At 40.6% G+C, this 27,483-nt stretch overlaps 1 protein-coding gene across 3 annotated transcripts in view; it reads right to left on the bottom strand.

Moving 5' to 3' along the window:
- NRK (Nik related kinase) overlaps nt 1–27,483 on the bottom strand; it is a 125,042-nt gene that overhangs the window by 87,974 nt on the left and 9,585 nt on the right. For all 3 annotated transcript variants that reach the window (XM_075573321.1, XM_075573320.1, XM_075573319.1), the window contains exon 3: nt 8,105–8,161. In XM_075573321.1, coding sequence (XP_075429436.1) covers nt 8,105–8,161 — 57 coding nt within the window. The remainder of the gene's footprint in view (nt 1–8,104; nt 8,162–27,483) is intronic.

Here is a 27,483-nt window from a genome sequence, read left to right on the forward strand (position 1 = left end):
AGCCACGTAACTAGGGAGATCAGGTTAAAGAGCCCCGTAACTAGGGAGATCAGGTTAAAGAGCCCTGTAACTAGGGAGATCAGGTTAAAGAGCCCCGTAACTAGGGAGATCAGGTTAAAGAGCCACGTAACTAGGGAGATCAGATTAAAGAGCCCCGTAACTAGGGAGATCAGGTTAAAGAGCCACGTGACTAGGGAGATCAGATTAAAGAGCCCCGTAACTAGGGAGATCAGGTTAAAGAGCCACGTGACTAGGGAGATCAGGTTAAAGAGCCCCGTAACTAGGGAGATCAGGTTAAAGAGCCCCGTAACTAGGGAGATCAGGTTAAAGAGCCACGTGACTAGGGAGATCAGGTTAAAGAGCCCCGTAACTAGGGAGATCAGGTTAAAGAGCCCCGTAACTAGGGAGATCAGGTTAAAGAGCCACGTAACTAGGGAGATCAGGTTAAAGAGCCACGTAACTAGGGTGATGAGATTAAAGAGCCCCGTAACTAGGGTGATGAGATTAAAGAGCCCCGTAACTAGGGTGATGGGATTAAAGAGCCCCGTAACTAGGGTGATGAGATTAAAGAGCCACGTAACTAGGGAGATCAGGTTAAAGAGCCACGTAACTAGGGAGATCAGATTAAAGAGCCCCGTAACTAGGGAGATCAGGTTAAAGAGCCACGTGACTAGGGAGATCAGATTAAAGAGCCCCGTAACTAGGGAGATCAGGTTGAAGAGCCACGTGACTAGGGAGATCAGGTTAAAGAGCCCCGTAACTAGGGAGATCAGGTTAAAGAGCCACGTGACTAGGGAGATCAGGTTAAAGAGCCCCGTAACTAGGGAGATCAGGTTAAAGAGCCCCGTAACTAGGGAGATCAGGTTAAAGAGCCACGTAACTAGGGAGATCAGGTTAAAGAGCCACGTAACTAGGGTGATGAGATTAAAGAGCCCCGTAACTAGGGTGATGAGATTAAAGAGCCCCGTAACTAGGGTGATGAGATTAAAGAGCCCCGTAACTAGGGTAATGAGATTAAAGAGCCACGTAACTAGGGTGATCAGACTGTCCAGTGGCTATTTTTACAGTTTTAAGAATGTATGTAAGTATGTCTTTATTTATATAGCGCCATCCATGTACACAGCGCTATACAATGCACGTGAGATAATGTTATAACCCATAATGGGAATAAGCACTGCAGACACAAAACAATAGGAAAGGGAGTCCCTGCCCCGAAGAGCTTACAATCTAAGTGGTAAGTGGGGAGAACTCACAGAGACAGAAGGAGGGTGGGACCATACAGGGAAAAGCTAAAAACAGTTGCATTTTAACGATTTGGAGAGAATTATCGGGACACCGGGGATGTTTAATGAAAATACGGGACCGTCCCGACCAAACTGAGACATATGGTCACCCTACCCATAACTCCCGATGCCTTCACCAAATAGCTTCACATACTCACTACAAAAAGAAGATATCATGTACTGATACCCAGAATTGGCAGACACAGGCCTATGACGGTGGGGCTGGAAATCGCTCCCCTACTCGCCCACACCTATAGATTTCCTCATTTGGAAATTAGGAACAATCACATTTTATCCACGTTGTTCACTAGCTTTAAAGTGGCAAACAATGGTAATTTAATTTATAATCAAGGTGCTAATGTGGCTAATAGTTAAACTGCTGGTAAAGTGGAATAGTGGTATAACTGGCTGGTATATAGTGGTATAACTGGTATGACATTGTGCTATGTCATCCTTATAATAAACATCCATTATTATAAAAGATCTAGATTTAAAAAAAATGTCATACATTGTTACATATTGTTACATATTGTTACATAGTAGATGAGGTTGGAAAAAAAACATAAGTCCATCAAGTTCAACCTATCCTACATTTAGATGACCGATACTTCATCCTATATCCGTACTTACAGAATATTGAATATTGATCCAGAGAAAGGCAAACAACCCCACCTACCCCCCCCCCCCCCCCCCGTGATACACCATCTAATGATATCTCCTAAAGGGGAAAATAAATTCCTTCCTGACTTCAAATATTGGCAATTAGATGACTCCCTGGATCAACATCCTTCCCATGTTTACTTATTTGGTATATCCCTGTATACCTTTCCTTTTTAAAAAGATGTCCAAACTTTTTTGAACATATCTATTGTATCTTCCATCGCAGTCTCCATGGGTAATTTAAAGACTAAAGAAAAGTGTCCTTCTTTAACTAATACTCACTGTGCATTATTCTCAATAAGAAGAGAAGAACCCAATAAATATATTTTAAAAATTAGCTTTTAGTAAAAAGTTATACTATTACAAAAGTGTGCCATGGTGGCATCAAGCTAATTTACAGTATATTGAACTATTTCTTAAATACTGACTGTATCAGCACTTTTCAAAATTGGTGTTGTTATGAGAAAGAAAAGAACGGTTTGAAACCAGATAAGAAGTTTCCTACAAAAGGTACACTTGCCGATGACAGATAACAGGAAATCTAGCACTGCTGCATAAGCACAGAGAACATTTTACCCACAGGACTTGTTTTAGGACTTGAAAGTCCCACACCCAGCCTGTAAGATGATACAGCAGCATTTCCTGACCGAAGGCCAGATGAACTGACATTGACCGGAGCATCCTGCAGCTAAAACAACACATACAGTACACAGTACCGCTCTGCACTGCAGTCTTGGCCAGCAGAGTCAGCCTAGACAACAATAAAAAGTTTGCGACTGGGTGATAAGAATGAATCGTGTGTTTTTTAAAAGCACTAAGTGAAAAACACACTTTTTAAGTAGATACAACAAGGGTATGTTGGATAAAATGGGTCCCGAGTCCTGAACTGAGCAAAACCTGTACAAGCTGCTCAGCAAGCTGTGCAAAGCATTACGCTAGTGCCTTTAGGGAGGGCCATAAAACTAAATAGTGACACATTTCATTGCTATTTATTTCTGCATCCAGACTCCTGGTTTGTTTGCAGTACTTAAAATGTGCGATAATAAGAAAGCAGGAATACGGGGTAACCAGGCATTCTGTAAGGGCGCAATGCTGAGTATCTCCTTAAAACAAATCAGGAGACAACCCTAGTGCTGGCTTCTATTCAAGATACAGTGTCCACTGCAGAGACTTCCAGGAATCCTACTACATACATAGGGCAGTCTATGTATAGTCTATGTAATAGTGTATATTGGCAGTGATACTATGTTGAAGATACTGAGTCGGTTTTTTTCCCTGCTGTAAATGCCCTAATCTCTGTAGATTTATTCTTTAAAGCAGCAAAACATGTGAAATCTTATACAGGCGGGCCCCACTCACACGGCGGGTTCGGTTCCAGGCCCTCGACGAAAAGCGGAAATTGCCGAAAAGTGGAACATAACTTTTTTTGTGCAGAGCGCACAAATGCTATGTTCACCAGCGATTTCCCGGCCCTCCTCCCTCACAGAATGCTGCATTCTGCGCAAGTGCAGAGTCTGCGTTCCGTTCTGCGCATGCGCGGAGTCAGCGTTCCCTGCTGCACATACGTGGAAACATGAATGCAGTCAGGCAACAGTACCGCCATATTGGCGGATTGCCGAGAAGCGGAACACCGGGAAGCAAGGCCGTACTGTATAGGATTTAGAAAAATATATCAGTTCTGTAGTATTAGATATTGCTCTATTTTTTTATTTATTATTATTATTCAACTCTTAATGTCTTTTTTATGAGTTTTAAAGCATCCTTTGAAATCTATAGCAGATTTTAACCCACCTCACCAGAAGTGTAAGATCTTTGCAACACTTTCCTGTTTGTGATCATTTGTTGCCAATATTCCCAGCAGTTTGAGCTGCAAACTGTAACAATAGATAATGTTACCTTATTAAAGCTGCAGTTCAGTCTTTTTTTATTATTTATTTATTTATTTTTTTACTTCAATAGTTTCATGTGGGCAATCTCTAATTACCTAAAGAACTGTATAGCTGCCAGTCAATTCGTTCTCCATGTATTGGTCGGCGAAATTTGGTGCCATAATTAGTGAAGGGATCTGTTTATATTCTGCTTCAGTCCGTCAGTGGAAGCTCATGAATATTCATGAGCACTCCTGCACTGACATGTGCTAGAGGGAGGGCAGGGCTGACAAAGGGGTGTGCCAGGGCTTGTGACAGGACATGAAGGGGCAGTGCCTTAGCAAATGGTTGTTAAAATAGAATACAAGAAAATTGGTCTTTCAAAGTTGTTTTTTTAAAAACAGAAAATGCTAAAAGTATTTTTTCTTACTACAGAACTGATTTATTAAAAAAAAACACACACATGCAGGATATTGCCTGAACTGCAGCTTTAATATAAGATGCTGAGTTACACTGACTGAAGGATTAATTGAAACTGAAAGGCAGCCATTATGTTAGGCACACAATCAGGATTTTTACAGATGTATAACAGGGGCACCAAACGATTGCCAGCTTAGGTAACAATGTAGAAATATACATTGTCACAAGCTTTACATATACAAATAATAAAAAAATAAAATAAAAGGGGGAAATGTAGTATTGATGCTTTAAATACTTCCAAATGCTGTAATAAAGGGATTACCATGGTTTGGGGATCTTTGACCAAACTTGGACCTTCGTGGTAAACGGCACAGCAATAGAATATTCAGTGTAACTAGCGTAAATACATTGTGACCTTCTGAACATCACCAGGTGCCGTGCACACTATTCCTATTCTCCAATTCTTCCAATCCACGTCACCTTTTGCCCCCTTATCACTTTTCACAGCTCATGCTTATGCTATATAGAGTTCCGTCCCTTGCTACTGTAATTACCACCCAGAGTAGATTGATTCAGATGTTCAATCAAGACGTTTCCTAACCAAGGTCCACTGACACCTAAGACTGTTACAAAGTTTCAACTACTTCAAAAAAATATCTATTTACCTATGACTATCAAGTTCTGTAACTGAGATTAATTGGGCTTTGGCCACAAGCCAGCGCGAGATACAGTATAGCTGTTCTTCCATCGTTGCGTCATGCTTCAGGCTTTGAACATTTGAGGTGGGAGCTTTTTGTGCAATCAGATTTACCTGATCGTAAAAGCTGTCGTGAAATGATGGATGTTAAGATAGTCGTCGGTGAAGTGCATGTTAAGTTTAGCACTAATCCAGGGGGGATTCTGGGTAATAATGAGAATTCCATGGCTGAACTGGGCAGTAAATAAACACGATTGCTGTAAAATAGTCATTCTTTAGAATGGGATCTTTTCATTCTTAAAGCTGGGTCATGTAGCCACCATAGAAGTGCAAGAGACTGGCTCAGAGTCACCAAATATTGCTTAAGACGTTTGGGCCATAAAGTGCCTTACAATTTACCAGCACCTAGAAAATCTAGGCCAGGGGTCTCAAACTCAGTCCTCAAGGGCCACCAACAGGCGAGCTTTTATGGATATCCCTGCTTCAACACAGGTGGATATCAGTCTTCGACTGAGCCACTGATTGAGCCACCTGTGCTGAAGCGGGGATATCCATAAAAGCTCACCTGTTGGTGGCCCATGAGGACGTAGTTTGAGACCCCTGCTCTAGGCCCATGCCCAATATATTTTCTGGTGGTCAACTCCCTCCATTAGAGAGGACATGGGAGCTTTTTGCATGTACAGCGGTGTTAGGACCTACAGATACTGTAGGCCGTAGTGTGACATGGTTGTGAGATTAAAATACTTAGGCCAATGAATTGAACTAAAGGACTCTTGCTTGTGAAAAGATAAATAGAGAAGTATTTAACTATATAATTTGCCAAGTTGGATATAGCACAAAGGCTTTGTGTCTCTCACAATCCTAGCAGCCCTCCATGTGATACAAATATAGACATGATGTGTTGGGTTTGGGTTCTGAGAGTCTTCTTCCTGCACACAAATCTTGTCAATGTGTTCAAAGGACCCGAGCAGCTGTGGGGAAAAGGGTCCCATTTAAACAAAAATAAAAAGTCCCAAATAACATATGTTGGGACGGGATTAATAATTACTAATAATCTAAACGCTTACAAGCGTTTGTACAAATAAAAACGCAGAATTTTCCGTAGCCTGCAATCAAAGTATATCAAGACTGAATCATAAAAGGACAGTAGCAGCTTTGACAATGCAGTGATATAACTCCTTGAGGGTCGGAAGGGACATTAGCAGTCGCTTTTCTCTTATCTTATCTCGCAAATAAAAAGACTAAATCTGTTGCATATCTGGCAGGTCTTTCCTTATTTTAAAACCAGAGACAGAACATAAAACACAGACAAAGCTCAGTTTTTAGCACATCCAGTGAGACTCATACACGGTACAGTGCCTAAATATATATGTATAAATATCTAATAAGTAAAATGGTCTTTTAGTTTGACATTTTTGGCCAAAATTGTTGTAAGCCCCTGAGCCAACGCCAAGGCAGACCACATATCAGGGGTCCCTAACGCTAATATAAATTCTTAATAACCTGTGTAATAACAGGAAGAATGATTTATAGTAAATCTGTCAATATTAGTTGCAAATTTCTGAGTCTGACTGAAGCTTTTATTAACCTGTACATTACCAGGAAAAGCACTCTGTATTAGAGATGTCACAGCCAAACTGCAAGCAGGCAAGTTCCCCTGAGTGGAAGATGCTATGGAGTGAGCCCATAACCATTTAAATGTGGGAGGGGGTGAGCTTAAATTAGGAAGGAGGTTGCCACCCTCCAATCAGCCATGACTAGCTGGACAAGAATTGTAAAACATACTGGACACCTAACAAGCTCCTATTGAACCCCCAAAATGACCACAACATATATATAAGCATATGAGTGTCACAGAGGAGTGCTACTGAGGTCTTTCCTTGACCGTCCCCATGGATACAACAGATGAGATTTGTCCAAGTGGAGTAGAAAAGGACGGGTTCTGTGTGAATGGAACGCAACGGGAACGCAGCAGGAGCAGCACGGGGTTACAGGAAGCTATCTGTTTGCTATCTCTGGGAACAGATAACGAAACTAGAAGCCGTCAGGAAAAAAAACAATAAAGAAATATTTTCTCCATTATTGTATTCTGATAAATAATGCACAATAAAAAGTGCCCAAGAAGAATGTTACAGAGCAAAGAATGAGAAATAATAATAATAGCATGCCCCCGTCTGCGTTTCTATAACTCACCAATGACTTTTATGCTATCTATTATAATCAATAATGCTTTTAGATAATCTAACACAAAAATAGCGTAGCATGAAGCTAAAGCCATTCCTTATACTTAACATGTTTTTCCAAAAGCATCAAACTCTAGAACAGTGTTCTTCTATTTGATCACGGAACAAGTTAGATGTGTTTTCTGCAATATCACTATGGGGTCACATCTCTGCTTTCTTAGAGGATAGTTTTATTCCTACGCTGCTATGTTGGAGTACTGTGAAAACTCTGATATGCAAACCAAGGAAAAACAATGCAAAACAATAGACAAAACCATTTATTTCTAGATCCAATTAGAGCAAAGCCTTCGCCCCAGCAAAAAAAATGTCCCTTTTTTTATCACGAAAAAAGTTGCGAATCGGTCAGAACAAAGTTGTGCCGCGGTCAAAATTCAGCAAACATTTTAATTAATGATGCCAACTACAGATGGGCAAATTTTTGGGGGGCGGATTTGGATCTGCAGCGGATCGGCCGTTCCTTTGGTCCGCGGATCAATCTCGAAAAGGGCGATTTGGGTTTTGCGGATTTTTTATTATTATTACCAATACACTCCGCGGATTCTGCAACCCGTGGACAGGTTTGTACAATCCAATCCGCCAACGGATGGCTGAATCCACGGATTGGATTCTACAAATCCATCCACGGGCTGCATCCAATGGATGGTTTTTGATGAATCCGCGCGGATTGAAACCGTCCCAAATAGGGTTGCAAATTGTAACGTCGCAAAAGAGACTTGTCTCATTAAAAAAAAAAAAAATATGTGGTGAATCTCTTTGAATTGAGCTGTGACTCATTGGCGAGACAGCGAATTGTTTAAAAGTTCTGCGAACTGGTTCCCAGGAATACATTTTAGCCCCCCAAAAAATGCAAAAAAGTTTGCAAAAACATTTTGGAAACTTAAAGCTACAGAAGTTAGAAGTGTAGACCTATGAAGTCGAAAACAGCACACTTACCTCCGTGACATCCATTACTTTTATTGCTGCTAACTGTCCTGTTTTAACATGCCGTCCCTGGGAAAAGAATAAGACAAAGGTTTGATGAGGACAATTCATAGTTACACACATTGTAGATATCCATCAAGCTCAACCTATGTTACATTTAGACAACAGATACGCATTCTATATTTGTATTTACAGTATATTGATCCAGAGGAAGGCAAACAAAAAAACCCCAGAAAAAACATTATCCAAAATATCTCATTAGGGAACAAAGTAATTCCTTCCTGACTCCTGTAATGGCAGTCAGATTTCTCCCTGGATCAACATCCTATCCATGTTTACTTATTTGGCATATCCCTGTATACCTTTCCTTTCTTTAAAATAAAAAAAAAATAAAAAAAGGAGGAGGATCCTAAATATATCTATTGTATCCACCATCACAGTCTCTATGGGTAATTAATTCTACATTGTACCTGTCCTCAATGAAAGAACCCTTTATCTTTGTTACTGGTGAAATCTTCTTTCGTCCAACCTAAAGGGATGACCGTGTGCCGTTTGTACTGCCCGTGGGATGAATACTGTAGTTATTTGGGAGAAGGAGCAGCTCAGGTTCAATTCCTGGTGTCGGCTCCTTGTGACCTTGGGCAAGTCACTTTATCTCCCTGTGCCTCAGGCACCAAAAACATAGATTGTAAGCTCTATGGCAGGGGTCTCCAAACTACAGCCCCGGGGGCCACATCAGACCCCCCACAAGATTTTATCCGGCCCACAGAAACTTGAAATATATATATTTTTGCTCATTATATATCATTTCCCAGTGTGAGCGCGGCATCCTTTCTTTGTAATTGTCACATTTCTCTTTTGTTCTGAATCATAATCATGCCGATTACCCCAAAAAGATCCAAATAAAACTTATTCATTCATTTCAAAAAATATATAAAAATTATAAAAAGATTTTTTTTCCTTTGGCCCGCGAAAATGTGTAGAACATACGATGTGTCCCTCGTACTGAAAAATTTGGAGGCCACTGCTCTACAGGGCAGGGACTGTGTCTGCAAAATGTCTCTGTAAAGCGCTACGTAAAACTGGCAGCGCTATGCAAGAACAAACAATTATTATATTATTATTATTTGAAACTTTCTTGTATTGACCGTGAATATATTTGTAAATAGTGATCATATCCCCTCTTAGATTCCTCTATTGTAAATTAAAAAATAACTGTAATTTAGCTTGACTCTGCTCATAAGTCAGACTTCACATCCCCTTTATTCATTTGGTGGCTGTTCTCTCTTTTTCCAGTTCCACGACGTCTTTCTTATGGAGTGGTGCCCAAAACTGTACTCCATAGTCAAGGTGTTGGTCTTACGAAGGATTTGTACAGTGGCAAAATTATGGGTTCTTCCCTTCCGTCCATTCCCCATTTAATAAACGCCCATCATTGACATTCTACCTGTAAAAGCAGCAGATTACCGCAAAAGAATAACTCATCCTAAAACAGGCTCATACCACAGTGAGTCTTTTGTGCTACGATCTGAACACTGATGTGAACACTAGTCTTTTTCTCACGTCTATCACCAAAAACAAACACGCCGGCTTCTTGAGCCATTGCTGGGGAAATAACACTGATGTATTTCACATTTGAACAGTTTTTTTGTTTGTTAAATATTGTAAATGATTTTCTGTATTTTATTTGAAAAGTCGTTTCCCTAGTAATGCTGACATTACTGGGGGTGTATTTTACATTTTCACAACTAAAGAAGTAACCAAACAGACAGATATTATCTCATAAATAGACATCGTCCCTTTTATCAGGTCACCGGCCAAGATATTTTTACCCCATCCCAGCCCCCAGTTTTATTGCATTAGTGCTCCGAAGTATTGTTTTGCCATTTGATAATGCTATGCTAACTGGGGATAGGATAATTGGAGCCACATTCAATATCCCAAATCAACCGAGAACACAGAAAGACAGCTAATTACATTTCAATAGCTAAAGATAACGGTGAGAACCAGCAACTGAGAGAACCTCTCTTAGATATATTCCACTAATGAATGTTCGACATTTCCACGTGCTTGGTCATTATCTGCTTTATGTGATGCAAGTTATGGTTAGTGCAGTACGTTTCCTGCCAGCGCTGCTGCTTCTTTGCTGAAGGCCATTGTTTTGTCTATTTCCAGGCATTCAGTGCCTTGGCGATATGGCTCTAAGATCAACCAGCTGGTACAATAATCTGAGACACACTGGCTCCCTAATTTAACCCCACAGTGTCTGTGGTTGAAGTGAGATGAAGGCTCAATATCACACATACCTTCCACCGACCAGTACTGGCAGTGTAAGGCGGCATTTATAGCGGCCGCACGCGCTTTGGGTCGTATGATGTCACACGCGCCTGTCGCTTGCATGAAACCTGCACTGAGGTCTGAGGCGACGGCGGGGCGGAGGTGTGACGTCACGTGAGCGGTTCGCCATCATTGGCTGAACAGCGTACGTGGCCCGGCCGTCACACGGCAAAGACAAAATTGTTTGTCTACTCGAATGGCGCGCGCAGTCACGCTTCATCGCTCACGCGATCGTGCGCTATATGGGCGGCCTCACAGGGAAGAGATTAGTAGTTCGCACGTGAGCGCCGTCGCTACTACTATAAACGCGGCCTAACAATATCAAATTATTCATTAGAATGCATGTTTTTCATGGACCATTCAAAATGAAATATAACCAACAGATAAAGGTGTTAAAAATAACACACAAAAAACAACTGGAACTGAGTCACTGGGGTATATTGGTAGAGTAGATACAGATCAGGCTGGAACTGAGTCACTGGCGCATACTGGTAGGGTAGATACAGATCAGTCTGGAACTGAGTCACTGGTGTATACTGGTAGAGTAGTTACAGATCACTCTGGAACTGAGTCACTGGGGTATACTGGTAGGGTAGATACAGATCAGTCTGGAACTGAGTCACTGGCGTATACTGGTAGAGTAGATACAGATCAGTCTGGAACTGCGACACTGGGGTATATTGGTAGGGTAGATACAGATCAGTCTGGAACTGAGTCACTGGGGTATATTGGTAGAGTAGTTACAGATCAGTCTGGAACTGAGTCATTGGCGTATACTGATAGGGTAGATACAGGTCAGTCTGGAACTGAGTCACTGGTGTATACTGGTAGAGTAGTTACAGATCAGTCTGGAACTGTTTCACTGGCGTATACTGGTAGACTAGTTACAGATCAGTCTGGAACTGAGTCACTGGGGTATACTGGTAGAGTAGATACAGATCAGTCTGGAACTGAGTCACTGGGGTATACTGGTAGGGTAGATACAGATCAGTCTGGAACTGAGTCACTGGCGTATACTGGTAGGGTAGATACAGATCAGTCGGGAACTGAGTCACTGGTGTATACTGGTAGAGTAGTTACAGATCAGTCTGGATCTGAGTCATTGGGGTATATTGGTAGAGTAGTTACAGATCAGTCTGGAACTGAGTCACCTTGGTATACTGGTAGGGTAGATACAGATCAGTCGGGAACTGAGTCACTGGTGTATACTGGTAGAGTAGTTACAGATCAGTCTGGATCTGAGTCATTGGGGTATATTGGTAGAGTAGTTACAGATCAGTCTGGAACTGAGTCACCTTGGTATACTGGTAGAGTAGATACAGATCAGTCTGGAACTGGTTGAATGACAGTTCGGTATTATATATTTAAAGGGGATGTGCAAGTCCTCGTATGGTAATGTATATGATATATATATGAAACAAACAGCACAACTATAAACAATTATCTCAATAATATGAAACATATAATATGTTACTTCACACATAAAATGATAATGGGAGGTGTTAACCCTTAATAACTATCTATCCCTATTAATCTGCAGCCAAATAGGTCCATGGCTCCACAGATGCCGATGAATTGAATGCCACAAGAATGACCTACACTAGGAGTACAAATGGGGAAAGACAAAGAACATAGGGCAGTATTGTATGTCCAAATAACTGTGGCTAGTAATTGGTAAGATATGCACTCACAGTTAGAAAGACAAACAAATGCCTTTATCCAATATTAGGATCAGGGACTCTGCCCAAACCTTAACTATAAAACTATTTTTATACCTATTTCCAAGGAGAGCAGGGCAAATTGAAAATACCCTGAACTAATTAACATTTAATGAAGTAATTTATATCAAATTCCTCCCCGGGGGAACTTGCTTCTTTACGTCTGCAATCATTTTTTACATGTAAGGAGTGCCCAGAGTGTACCTTATTTGTCATTAGAAGATCCCAAGCAAGGCTCAGTATTTATTTCTTTAGTACATAATGTGTTGTGTAAATGAAAAATGTTAGTATATTGAGATCTCTCATTTTTGGAGGATACTCAACTTTTATTTTCAAAGAAATCGGTCTACATTGCCCGCGGCAGTAAAATAACTCCGGGTATGATTGTTTGCGTTACGTCCGATGAGTGCGGAAACCAGTGCTGTGATATAAGGATAATTGGTGGAAACCCTTTCCTGCGCTTGCTGGCTCACGTTCAAGTAGGAAAACAAAACATGATTCCCAAATGCTGCTCTTCAATTCACTTGCAGAAGAGTAGAAAGTTAGTGCGTCTCTTTGCGTTAATGCATGGGGTGCTCAACCACAGTCCTCAAGACCTCCCAAACAGGTCAGGATTTAAGGATATCCCTGCTTCAGCACAGGTCACTCCTGTGCTGAAGCAGGGATATCCTTAATACCTGACCTGTTGGCGTGTCTTGAGGGCTGGGGTTGAGAACCCTTAGCTTAATCTCCTTTGCTGTAAGTGTAAGAGGAATGAGCAAAGCATTGCAGGCTCGTCTAGTAACAAATGTGTTAGGGAAACATACACGTAATACCCAGTCATCCAGCCTATGCCACAATGTCCCAGTTTAGCACGTGTGTGATTGTAAATATTAACTCTGAAGGTTCTGAAACTACGGAGTAAGAGCTTTGCCATAACCATCTTTGCCATTTTGATTTCTTCTTTTCACCAGACGTTGGTTTCATTCCCATTCAGCCACACTGGCTATTTGTGTTACTATTGCCTAGATATATCCTTTTACCCCAGCACAACATCAGCATTTCTTGCTCTGAGGGTTTTTATACGCTTTTTTTTATAGTCATCATCAAAAGTTAAGCAGTTATTCTATGGAACCTATCCATGAAATGGCCTGAGCTGTCGGTGTAGGTTTGGCATGAGCCAGGATTGCCAGTTCTGAAATGCTTAACTCATCAGAACAGAGACAATTACTTTGAATGCTCGAATTGAGATGAGAAATCTGATGCCTGGTGAATGCTGTAGAATCAGAGAGGGGGATTTGGGTACTGAGAGGCAAATTATCCTCCAATAAACAGAAATAATTTACAACTGTGAATATGTATAATGGCTTTTTCCAAGAAATATCACATTTACGCTTGTTTTACTTTACCAAAAATAAATTATTTGACAATTATTACACGTTTTGTTGGACCGCCGTTAAAATGATCGTGGCCAAACGAACTTATTTCTGTAGACCTCATTTTATCAACCTATAGTTACCTTAACCCACGGGTGGCCAACTCCAGTCCTCAAGATCCCCCCCCCCCCCAATAGGTCAGGTTTTAAGGAGATCCCTGTTCAGCCCAAGTGGCTCAATCAGTGGCTCTGGTATAGACTGAGCCACTGATTGAGACACCTGTGCTGAAGCAGGGATATCCTAAAAACTTGACCTCTTGGCGGATCTTGAGGACTGGAGTTGAGAACTCCTGTCTTAACCAATTACAATTTTGAGGCTTTTAGGTATAATATAGATTTAGAGCAACAAAGGGGGATTTGAATAAATGATGTACATTTTGTTTGTTTCACCCTCTCTTTTCATTTCATTCTCTCTTTTCATTTCATTGATTGCCTCCAATAAAAAAAAAATAACAGAAAAATGACATGAAGCATACCAGCATTCCATGTCATACAGTATATGTCATCTTGTACACAGAGGAAGTATTTTTTAAAAGGTGCCGTATTACCCATTTTTAAATGTATGTTATTGCTGTGTTCAACACTGATAGTTTCCCCCCAAACTATCAAGATCATATGGAGGTGCAGTAGAGTTTCACTGATTTCAATTGACAAGCCCATATTCCTAGTATATTTTATTTAGTGTTTCTCTAGATGTGTTTTGGGTTTCCACCAAAAAAAAAGATCCGCCCAGTCTGTAACATTGTGAGGTTTAAATATCTATATAGAGGCTGCCCTTTCAACATGAGTGGTTTGATCTAAATACTTCAATCTCATGCCCACCGCATTCACTGCACCTCGGGTAGCAAAGTTGTATTTCATGGACACCCCCAAAATCAGTATTGGATTTCCCCAATAATCCAACCTGCCGAACTCCGCAAATAATGTCAACTCCCTCCCAGCACACGTTGGAAAACTATTCATGCGGGCTTTGGTTATCAATGTGTGTAGTAGCAGCAAAATGTGAGGAAAATGTGAAAATGAATATGGCAACCCAAGTGAGTTTCTGGGTATTGGGCGTGGGACTTCCCACCGACAATGTGCAATACATAGCAAGCCTGCAGTCAGCAAAATAAGTTATATCGGCCCTATGCAGAAAGAGCTTTTTAGAGTGGTTTGAAAACATTTTTTATGTAGGATAAAGGGAAGAAACACACGAGCAACTGCATAACACGTGTTAGTTCCCTTTTTCGTCCCCCAATATAATCTAAAAATTCTTGTGAGAGGAAGCTATAGGTTTCCATCTTGCCATGGTGCTCTTTGAGGGTTTATAATCTTTGTTTCTCAGATGTTACAAACAGCTGTTCCTCACTGGCAATCACACGCCAAACCACAAATCTGATCTTTATTAACTCTGCAATTCATTTACAATTGTGGCAAAGTTTAAAACAGGAATCCCCCTGTAACAAGGACTTATCCCCGTTTAAATAAAAGCCTCTAGTTAACTGACAGGCCCAGCAGAGAGCTGGTTAATTGCAGCTAGTCAATTAACCAGCCAAGGATAAACAAATAACCCTACGGGGAACCGACCCAGAGACTCCTTAGCACATTCACAGCTGTGCTGAAAGAGGAGATATTGGGGCCTATGCAGAGAGCAGCGAATTTTCGAAATTCGCCATTTTTTGGAGAAAATCGCGCAGAAAACAGCAGAAAATGGCGAGTTCCGAAAAACGCGCCAATTTTTCTTTTCTATTTGTAAAACTCGCCTCGCGGCTGGCGAGAACCTCAATCTCGCCAGTTTTAAAAATATCCTAATGCAGAGAGCCGCGAACGGCATCTAGCGGCTGTTCGCGCCAATAAAATGGCGCGATTGTCTCCTTTTTGCCTCGCCAGAAAAAATTGGCAAGAAGCTGCCGCTCGCGGCCATTGCAATGGGAAAAAAAAGGCGCGAATTTGTTTTTACACGTTTCTGAAGCGCGCATCTCGCCAATTTAAACTCGCCACACGCATCCATGTTAAACATAGCAGATTTCGCACTTTTCTGCATATGGAGAATAAAACTCTCCAAAAAAAGGTACTTTTTACTAAATTCGCCATTTTTAAAATTCGCTGCTCTCTGCATAGGCCCCATTGTCTTAAGCACAAAGGCTGTGCTGAGATCAAGACACCGGACACCACGCACCTGAATGGTCACCTGCTTTGGAGGTACCGCTTGAGACTTTGGGGGTGATAGTCTGGGGGGGCTGGAAAGGGGCTTTTCCTCCTAGTCTTGCAGATAGGGACTGGGGAAGTAAGTTAGCCCTTACAACGGATAGGTCTTTTGTTTCTTTTGTATACATGTTTTCCTTTAAACTGCTGTTTAAAGGGACAGGCTAAATGAAGCCATGTTTTAATTTTCCCAAAACTGTGTTCTTGTGTGTACGTCCGCACCTGCCTCTTACACTCCCCTACTCATATTTTTATTATAGACGCAGAACCAGCTAAACTGTAGTATTTTGTTCTCAGTGGACCACCTGGCTTTTGAGATATTGACCTTTTTATGTTCTGATCCCTTTTGGTGAAACAACATGGCATCCATTTAAGCCGCGCACTCATGCGCCAATAGGAAAGCCACAATGTCATCAGAGCATGACACGTCAGCTTGACATGTCATTGAATGACTGCCGGATGTGTTGGAAAGATGAGGCTACTGGCGGAAGTTTTTATTTCCCAGGTGTCTTGTACAATCAGAGGGAAATAGCTCGTGAACATGTCTACTTCTGGTGGTGAAGCCAACATGGTCCAGCTACAAGGCAGAACAATTAGTAAAAGATATTAACAAGAGCTTTACACAGGCTAGATAGATGATTTATGTTATACCAAATTGCCTCTGTTTGAATGGCTTAATCATTTGTTGCATTATATTTTTAGGGGTCCAACAGGACGAACTAGAACAAGAGGTCATGATCTGAAACTGAAGGGTGGGAAGCTCAGGGATAATGTGAGGGGTTGATTTCTGGAATAGCTTCTCAGAGGTGGTAGAGGATAATACAGTGAAGGAATTAAAAAATGCATGGGCCAGACATAAGGATATCCTGTAGATGAAAACTAAATACCTATTGGGGTCTTTTCAACAGACGCATAATTAGACGCATAAGATGGGCCAAGTACTGTACTACTTATTTGCTGTAAAATATACATGGGAGTTATTCATTAAACGGTGATAGTTCTGATCAGGAAACTATTGCAGTTAAATGAATAACTCCTTTTGTAGGATAGCTAAAATACACTGTAATAAATACTAATAAATCCATCTTCTAAAAATACCAATTGGACCAAAAACTATCGGTTCCTTTCTCCCATTGCAGAGTAAATGTGCTCTGTAACATTTATTTTTGTTTACTGATATCTGTTGGAGGTTAGAGAGAATTCCGGAGAACCTTTATAAACCGCTTCTTGTGTCGAACCACACACTGCATACTGTATAAACAGCTGCAAAAGGGCAAAACATGTTTTGCATTGATACAATTAGTTATCATGCACATAATATTAATGTTTTTACTTCTATAGGGCAGAAAATAGAACTTTACAGCCGTAATAAAAACCTTACCATAGGGGCTTGCAGTCCAATTTATTTGGTACACAATGATGTGTTCGTTTTACGTGCTCTCAATATCCAATACCCAATCATTGTTTGCCGTCGGAGGGGCCTAAAAAAACAGTTACTGCTCTAGCTTTGTGTTCTACTTCACTCCTTAAAAATTAATTCAAGTTAATTATTCCTTCAGAAACATAACCATTGTTTTGTTATGCAATAGCAAAGAGATGGTAATGTGCTTAAAAACTATTGTTGAATTGAAGTAATGATCACTTTCTGTGGGATTTCGCTTTCGGGGACCATAAAGAATGATTTATATCTTCAGAGGTGACAGCTGTGTCCGAAAATCCATCATTTCTTGGCAGTTAATTACCAGGTTACCCCCCTGTAGAGCAGAGGGTGCTCCTTGATGGGTTTATCATTGGTATTAGATTTGGATTTTATCATTTTATTGTTCTCAAAATAAGAGCATGTACTGTAGTAATAAAACAAGAAGTTAGACACTTTAACTTGCACGGAGCAACCAGGTAAGAGAAAAGCACCAGTGGGTCTCCATCCTTAGGAAATGTTGTTTAAATCTGTAATTAAGTCTTCCTATTTCCCTTCATTCCTCCCTTCTCTTACTTTGCTGTCAAGCCAAAGAGCAAAGGGAAAGGTGCCACGTTGTGTTACGTTCTTCTTATCATTTGGATACATGGGATTAAGGGGTAACGTCACACATGTGGTGATCTCCCGGGGGCAAGACGTTTGGTCCGGCACATAATTGAAGATTTTTTTTGATTGCTGCCTTAAACTATAGCTGGGCAATAAAAACAAACTTTGGGATATTTATAAGACTCACTGCTGTAAAATTCAAAAACCAAAAAAAAAAAATGTACCGTTATTAAAGAAAAACGGAACGTTATCATTGGAATAAAAAATATCATAGGATCATTTTAGCTTCTAAAATACCCAAACTAAAGATGTGACCAGTTACATGGGCCATAATGATATATCCTTTATAATATATATTATACATTGTTCCTATATAATTATATAGGTTTTGGGGTGTAAAAAAAGTGACAAAAAACCTTCACAGTACAGTAAATAAAAATATCACTTGTGAGCATATTCACACGTCTCAGACATTCCCCATTATCTCCCAGCATGCAGTGCTTCCCCTGCAGCCAGCATGGCTGTGCATATGTTGGTTCCGGCGTCGCGCGCACGCCGCCATTATAAGCACGGCCTTAATAAAAAAATATATACAGTATAAATCAATATACTGTAACACAACCGAACCCGACAATATGCACATTATATATCACATAAAATAAATACAAAAGCAAAATATCACATTGAACATATAGAAAAGCTAAATAAATGTAAACATAGAATGGCCTCAGTCAACTGCTTATATTAATGCTGTTTTTTTAGAGCTGTGCATTATCCTGGAAGTTTCCCTTTTATTCGAATACAATGAAGAAGCTCACAGAATTATACTGATTACTGATGCAACGAGCTCCTTATGCAAACGGCACCGTTTTTCTAATGCAAATGAAGTCCTATGATTTCATCCCTAATGACTTATAGCAAAGAGATTAACTTTTGGAGTAGAAATACAAATAACCGTTCTGAAGAAAAAGATAAGAAAGTCAGAAGAGCCCGAGGGAATTAAAATTTCCAATGTTACACACATGGGCCCGCTTCTTCCTTCATCCGCCAGTCAACGAAAAATATTCACATTATTTTTGCAAACAAAACTTAGTATCAAAACGCACATCTCGAATGCCAAAAGGATATAGAAAAGTATCCCAAGTAAAATGAGGTTTACTTCTAGTGAACTGATATTATTTATCAAAGCATAGCAGATTCGGGCTCTGCAGCAGGGGTGGGCGACTCCAGTCCTCAAGGGCAACCAACAGGTCAGGTTTTCAGGATATCCCTACTTCAGCACAGGTGGCTCAATCAGTGGCTTACTCGAAGACTGAGTAGCCTGTGCTGAAAAGCCACCTGTGCTGTCCTAGACTGAGCCACTGATTTGAGCCACCAGTGTTAAAGCAGGGATAGCCTGAAAACCTGACCTTTTGGTGGCCCTTGAGGACTGGAGTTGGCCACTCCTGCTGTATGGGCACATTTCCAGCATTTACTAGGAATGGCAAAAAATAGATGACGTGTTTATTGACTAATTGAGGTCTCTAGATGCAAGTTTTCTGCATCAGCTGGGTCACTTCTGCAGGATTGAAGAATGTATCTGACTTCTCGGGAACACCCAGCCCCACCAGCTTTTAGGAATAACCAATGCATTTGCACACAGGTTAATGGGCCTAATTTGCATTAGTTTAAAATGTTGGGTGGTTGCTTTCAAAACCTTGTCCGGTTCAGGGCGCTGACGAGTTGTTTGAACCTAACACAGGGGTGCTCAACTCCAGTCCTCAGACCTCCCACCCCCCAAACAGATCAGGTTTTCAGGATATCCCTGCCACAGTCAGTGCCTGCTTAGCACAGGTGGCTCAATCAGTTCCTATCCTTCCCTGCTTCAGCACAGGTAGCTCAGAGGCCCGGTCTTTGACTGAGTTTCTGATTGAGTCACCTGTGCTAAAGCTGGGATAAAACCTGACCTGTTGGTGGGGTCTTAAGGACTGGCGTTGAGCGCCCCTGTTTTAGGGGGAAATATGTCAAGGCAAATATAGAGCAATTTTTATATTGTACTTATTTGCTCCAAAGTATTAAAATACTTGCTCCAATGTAAGCTGTGTGTGACCCCCATACTGCAGTTTGGGTAATGTGAGTAGAAGTCACCCAATGTACTATATTGGGATGTACCAAATACTCCAAGTCTGAGTTGCTGTAAACATCTGAACCAGTAAGAAGCCAGGCAAACAAGCTACTAAAATGTGACACACCTGCGAGCAAAAGAAAACGATGTACTGCATACTGTATATCCAAATTTGTCTTTGCTTGTTGATTCTATGGAAAACCATGTCCTCCCTCTCCTGTGTTTCTGATAATATTCTAACCTAGCTACAACGTTATAACCCAGACCTCATCTACTAAACAGCCACGAGTAACCCCACAGCACTGTGAATCTGCTACTCTAAATCACAATCCTCCCCAACTCCCACAGCAAACTAATGCCTTCTTCACTAGCCAACACAAAGTTCCCCCGTGTCACGAGATCCTACTTGGCAATGAACAATTCACGTGAGCCCCAACGCTGGCGAGACCAGCACATTTTGATAGAACTTTTTAATATAACATAATTGCTCTACACAGTGAATTTGATTTTGTTTATGATCTCAGAGATACTGAAGCTTATAGTAACATTTTTAAATGTAGCTATCAGACAGTGACCCGAGGCACTCTAATCAATGAGAGCTTTCAGCGCTCTTCACAGGCCGATGGAGGAGAATATGCCATTTAACCATGTGATTTTGAATGTGATTTGGAACAGAGACTCTCCATTTCCATGACGTGCCGCACGTAGCATGAAATCTTTAAAACTGCGATAACATTAAAGCCAAGTTGGAAAATAAATAAGGCGTACAATTGGTAAGGCGTGTGGCTATACGATGCTTTACCAATGCCGGCAATAATCCTGGGGTAGGAGAAGGAAAGGCAAGGGAGAGCTGCGGCATATGGCAGCGCTGGGTTCCATCATTTCAATGTAATATTCTTAATGCCTGGTTATACCCACGTACCAGCTTCACGTCCCATAGCCGGCAACAAACCTCACACTGATGGGACCCAAAAAGGGACACACACCGGTCTGTGAGCAGGGTCACTGGCTACGTGCGTCTTCAACCCAGGCTGTGCCAAAAAGCTGACGATCATAGGCAGGCAGACGATTATAGGGTCCCATGTTAAAATGGATTAGAAGTACAGAATGACACACTGTGTGCTCATTTGCATGTCATTACCCAGAATCCCTGGCTGCAGTGGAAGCACTGTATGCTGGGAGATAATGGGGAAGGGCAGGGTTGCAGAGCTGTCTGAGACATATGAATGTGCTCACACGCGGGATTTGTATTTACTATACTGTACATCATTTCAATTCAAATACAAGATCCCACCAAATACTAATAACTTATTATGTGCCAAATAAGATTACCACAGCTACCATTATAGGATTCCTTTATGATTATGGGATATGGTTTTTAAAAATGACAGCTGAGCTATTAGTTGTCCATTAGACCTTATTTTAAATGGTAGCCTTTGTAAATGCCGGTAATTTGATGTACATAGTTACATAGTAGATGAGGTTGAAAAAAGACATACGTCCATCAAGTTCAACCTATGCTAAACTTAGACAACAGATACGTTATCCTATACATATACTTACTTATTGATCCAGAGGAAGGCAAACAAAAAACCCCAGTGACATATCATCCAATGATATCTCATAAGGGGAAAAATAAATTCCTTCCTGACTCCAAGAATTAGCAATCAGATTACTTCCTGGATCAACATCCTTCCCATGTATACTTATTTGGTATATCCCTGTATACCTTTCCCTTTATAAAAAGATGTCCAACCTTTTTTTTTTTTACAAATGTATTGTATCTGCCATCACAGTCTCCATGGGTAATGAATTCCGCATTTTAACTGCCTTTACTGTAAAGAACCCTTTCCTTTGTTGCTGGTGAAATCTCCTTTCCTCCAACCTTAAGGGATGGCCCGAGTCCTTTGTACTGCCCTTGGGATGAATAGTTCTTTTGAAAGCTCCTTGTACTGCCCCCGGATATATTTGTATATAGTTATCATATCCCCCCTTAGACGCCTCTTTTTTAATATAATTAAATCTAATTTAGCTAGCCTCTCCTCATAAATTAGATTGTCCACCCCCTTTACTAATTTGGTGGCTCTTCTTTGCACTCTCTCTAGTTCCATAATGTCTTTTCTAAGGAGTGGTGTCCAAAATTGTACTCCATACCGATCCCTGAGGTACTCCACTCACGACCTTAGCCCAACCTGAAAAAGTTCTATTTATGACAACCCACTGTTGTTTGTCCTTCAACCAGTTTTCAATCCAGGTGCATATATTTTTAGGGTTGATTTTACTTTCTATTGCAATCCTTTTTTCATTATCCATTTTTGCTAATTTGATTGCTCTTTTGCAATTTTTGTTACATTCCTTATAATTCTGATACGAAGCCTCCGTCCCTTGTGACTTCAAGAATCTAAACGCGTTCCTCTTCTTGTCCATTTCCTCCCCAACCTGTTTATTTAGCCACATTCGTTTTGACTTTTTTCTTTTAATTGATTAATTTAATTGTAATAAATTAATTTCAGGGAGGCACGTTCCCATATTGTCTGCAATATAGTGACGGAAATAAGCTTTCTTCGTTAGGAAGTTTAAGGGAACTACAATATTAGTTCCATTACTGGGACCATATTTATACAAGAAAACAGCACAACATGAATTAGAGAAATGTAATTGCTTTCAATTCGATTGTTTTTCTTTGATAATTCAAAAGTTGTTTTTGACTGTTTTCGAGGCGCCCCATTGAGTGCATACAATGTATGAAAAGTTTCGTCCGGAAATACGGCAACAGATTTATGATGAATGTATTTTCGTCGAAAATCTGTTTTTTTTTTTTTGCAATGCCGAGGACAAGCTTCAAAAATATGTGTTTGCTTTCTTTTTTACATTAAACACGTTGGGCATATCAGTCTTCTCCCTTGTCTGTAATGTGATGGAACGGACTTCCAGATGGTTCATGGGGTGTAGGGCAGACAGAGCTTAGGGAACAATGTGTCAAAGGTTTATTCAAGGCTTCATCAGGGTAAAAAGCAAGAGATATAGAAAGCAAAAAAAAAACAAAACAAATCCCATTACTTCCAGTCGGGAATTTCCTTTAGTAAATCTGGGGAGTTTATTCCCAGGTGCAATTTTTTGACAAATTACCTTGGATAACACAACTGGACTTGCTGAAGCAATGTTGCTGTGCTTCATCGAGCATTAATTGACAGGCCGAACATGCACATTCTACCCCAGTAAAAAGGTTTAAATCTAAATGATTTCATGTGTAACAGGGTCCTATAAACGTAATGATCCCAACATTTTAAAATGATATCTATTTAACACAGAATTAGAAAATGATGCCCATTAATCCATCCCTGATATTATTCGTAAATATTACATTTGGAGTTTTTCCTCCCTCAAAAAAAGTCATTCGCGAAAAACATCATTTTGAATCCATTTTTTTTAGAACAAAACGATGAGTAAGTAAAAAATTGAAGCTGACAAGTTTTTATTAGGAATTAAGCTTTCTGCAGAAACCCACATTACTTAGCATTTTTTACACCAAACTTGTTTATTCTTTTGCTACATCAGTAACTCCTGCGCACACACACGCACAAGCACACACACCATTTCCACGTTGCACAATGAGATACAGAACTTGTGAAACTTAGATTTAGTAGACAAGAAAATAATTTATGCTGATGCAGGTCTATGATTTCAACAACAAACGACATAAAAGACTCCATGGTACATCCAATATGATAAATTATTTAGTACATTACTATGTATTTTATCTGTGTTCTTTCTTCATAAAAATGGGTCATTTAGTTCAGCACTGGCCAAAATATTTTAAGCTGCACCCACATCCCGGTAATCCCCATTGCAGAAGGTCCTACACTACCAATATTATACTGTGTGATGTATTTCTTCCACTGCACAGAGGGACAAGGAAACAGAAACACTGCAGCCGACAGCGTGGGGTGCGGGACGTGTATGCGCTGACTAAAGGGTTAAAATGTAAGAAGCGCTAAATGTGCGATGTATGAGCCACAGTGCAGTTACAACTGGCTATAAACTAGAAGTGCCCTAATAATTAGAGAACCCCTGATTCCTACTTAGGGGGGAAAAATTGGGGATCATTTTTTCGGGTAGGGGGGTGGGAGGTCCGTCTTATTAGTGCTTGCCCAAGGGCAGAATATAAACTAGGGATGGGCCTGATGTTTAGTGTTTAGCCATCATTATGAACAACGCCCATCAATAAATACCCAGCCTTCTGGATAATTCTGTAATGAACTATGAAATATTGAGAAGTAGTTTCACACACAAAAGCATATTTCTTGATACAGCTCAACCCCGTTATAACGCGATCCGTTACAACGTGAATCCGCTTATACCGCGATGTAAGCGTGGCTCCCAATTTTCGTATTTATGAATACTTTACAACACGATTATTGGTATCTTAAATACTTTATTGTACAATGCATACAATTGTACATTATTTCTAACGCGATCCGCTTATAGCGCAATGTGATTCTTTGGACCGCGAGCACAGCGTTATAAGGGGGTTGAGCTGTATTAGGAATGGAAGCAAATTTGTACTTGAGCACTACAGACAAATATTTAGGTAAACTGCTTGACCTATTAATTAGCTAAACATAATTAGTATAATTAGCTATATGTACTGCAAAAAGTCTGCATCCTCATATTGCAGGAAAATAAACACTATTTTTAAAAATCACATCCAGTGAAAACCTCTTAACCCAAAACCAAGAACTTGCAACACATTATTCTTCCTTTTGTTTTAATCACTTGAGTGCTCAATGGAAGCATGAACTTAACCACTTGTGAGCAATCTTGCCTTTTTCGAGCTTTTTCGTTATGTGAAAAGGAACTACTACAGGTTTAAGGTCTCAAGGGAAATTTCAATTTTGAGATCAAGATATATAGTCTAGTACATCTATATATTGTAGTATATGAGCGTTATTAAGTTAGATATGTCAAACCTCACTGTTTTTAAGAGTCTCACTGATTTGCAGCATAAACAGTCGCTCCAAAACAAATCAATTGATTCCGTCGCTAGCGCTTATAGTAAGCGCGACGGCGACGGAGCGACTGAAAATTTGGAAGCCGGCTAAATTTTATTTTTTTAGAGACAGTCGCCACATGTGACTGTCTCTAAACCAATCAAATTGCGCGGCCCGCCCCCCTCTAGTGAAGTCACTGGCGACAGTGGCTAGAAAACTAATTATTACTTTCGCTGGTGGCGACTGGTGACGTCATCGGTCGCGTCGCCAGCACTATAAGCGCGGCCTTAGACCCCAAGGGTGTTTCATTGATAATAATGATTGCTTTTTCTAATAAAATGACATACTGACACACCCTAATCTCACTAATTTCGTCTCCTAGAGATTTACATCTGACAATTCTCTAAGTAAAAACTACATAGGATTCACTTTTTGTTAAAAAATAAATATTCGAGAAAAGTTCAAGTAAAAACCGACGGCCTCCATGATAATGTATCGCAGTAGTAGCAGCCCCAGTTTAGTTGGATTTGAATTTTTTTTTTTTACATACAATATTTTTTATATAATATTTTTTATATAATATGTATATATATTCTGGCAGAGAGCAGGAGACCAGTCAGATAGTGTTCTCTTATTATGAATATGGTACCAGATTATACGCTTTTATATTTTATAACCAGGCACCAACTTAGATAAGAGTATTATATTCGTTGTGGTTCTAGCCAACTGTATGGAGACAAGTCAGAGTGAACAATTAATACATCACAAGACAAGTATAAATTAAATGTCCATATAATTAAATGATGAATGTAATTTGAATTAGTTATTTATAGCGTCTCTCTCTCTTTGCCTGCAGACACTCGCACCCTCCCTTACCCTGCAGGCCCAAACATGGCGGGAGGTAAGGGAGGGGAGTCTTTCATACGTACTTGGAAGTGGGAAGTACTGTGAGCGCCGAGTCGAGTGTGAAACACAAATGCGGTTTTGCCCAGTTTATGCTTGAAAAGGGGGGATGTATGGATATCATGAATCCGGACTCGCTCATCTCTCATTATCAGTAGTATTATCAGTAGTATTATCAGTAGTATTATCAGTAGTATTATCAGTAGTATGAGCAATACTAAAGCTCACATAGGGTAGTTGTTACAGTGTGGTTGTGCCATTGTACGGTTTCTATTTCGAGACTGAGGCCCGTAGCCTCTCGCCCGCGTCTGCTTACTGTGTCTTTGCATGCAATAAAACTCAGGAAGCATGACGGAGGAAGAGAGAGGAAGTGTCTGTTGTTTTGATAATGGGGATGGGTATAGACCAGGGGTGGCCAACTCCAGTCCTCAAGGGCCACCAGCAGGTCAGGATTTAAGGCTATCCCTGTTTCAGCACAGGTGGCTCAATCAGTGGCTCAGTCATAATGACTGAGCCACTGATTGAGCCACCTGTGCTGAAGCAGGGATATTCTAAAAACCTGACCAGTTGATGGCCCTTGAGGACTAGAGTTGGTCACCCCTGGTATAGACACAAAAGACAGCATAATTAATTACAAGCTGTGAAGACAGCATAATTAATAGACATGCAAATGAACATACAGTAATATTTACAGTTGCTTTATGCTTTACTGTGGAGGGTTTTTGTCACTTTTTTTACCCACTATAACCTTAATAATTGTGGTGATTACCTACTCTTAATCTCAAACCAGCAGAGCCAGCAACCAACCTCACACTGATGATACCCATCAAGGTTGAAACATGTCTGTGAGTGGGTTTACTGGCTTTGCATCTCACCCCAGGCTTTGCATCTCACCCCAGCCTTCGCATCTCACCCCAGCCTTCGTTTAAAAGCTGTGTTTAAAGCAGCATGCATTGGCTTAAGGGTTGCTCTGTAATAGGAGCTTGAGATAAAAGGTGGCACTGTGTGCTCATTTGCATGTCATTTCCCAGAATCCCTTGCTGCAGTGGAAGTGCTGTGTGCTGGGCGATAATGGTGAAAGACAGGGTTGCAGACCTGTCTAAGACATGCAAATGAACATACAGTAATAGTGTTTGTGTGTGTGTGTGTGTGTGTGTGTGTGTGTGTGTGTGTGTGTGTGTGTGTGTGTGTGTGTGTGTGTGTGTGTGTGTGTGTGTAATAATTAACGGTCCTTTAACAGCATGCAGAACACATTTGTCTTCTGAATGCTATTTTTGGACAACATAGAGAGTTTATTGAGTTGCACAAGTTTGTACAGTATCTGACAAGCATGTTTCTTATATTTAATCCCAAGGGAATTTAATGGTTCCATTTGTCCATTTATCTTCCATTATTTTCCCCCAATCTATTTTCTCTGCTCTTTTTCTTTCTTCTGTCAACGTTGGCCTTGTAAGGAAACAGAGACATCTCCTGTGATCTGATTAGTTTTGATATCCAGAAACCATACAGTACTTTATCATACTGTAAAAGCGCTGAATTCTTTTAGTGGTTCCTATACTACATCATTCTCACTATCTAAGGCTAAGGCCCCGCTCCCTCAGTCAGCGCGCCCGCACTGCAGACAGGCGGCGCGCTGACAGGCACAGACCGCGATATGCCGTCTATAGGGAGCCGGGAGCTGGAGCGGGAGGGGGGCGGGAGTGGGAGGGGGGGC

The sequence above is a fragment of the Ascaphus truei genome, chromosome 16 (genome assembly GCF_040206685.1).
Source record: "Ascaphus truei isolate aAscTru1 chromosome 16, aAscTru1.hap1, whole genome shotgun sequence".
In the NCBI taxonomy this organism is placed as follows: domain Eukaryota; kingdom Metazoa; phylum Chordata; class Amphibia; order Anura; family Ascaphidae; genus Ascaphus; species Ascaphus truei.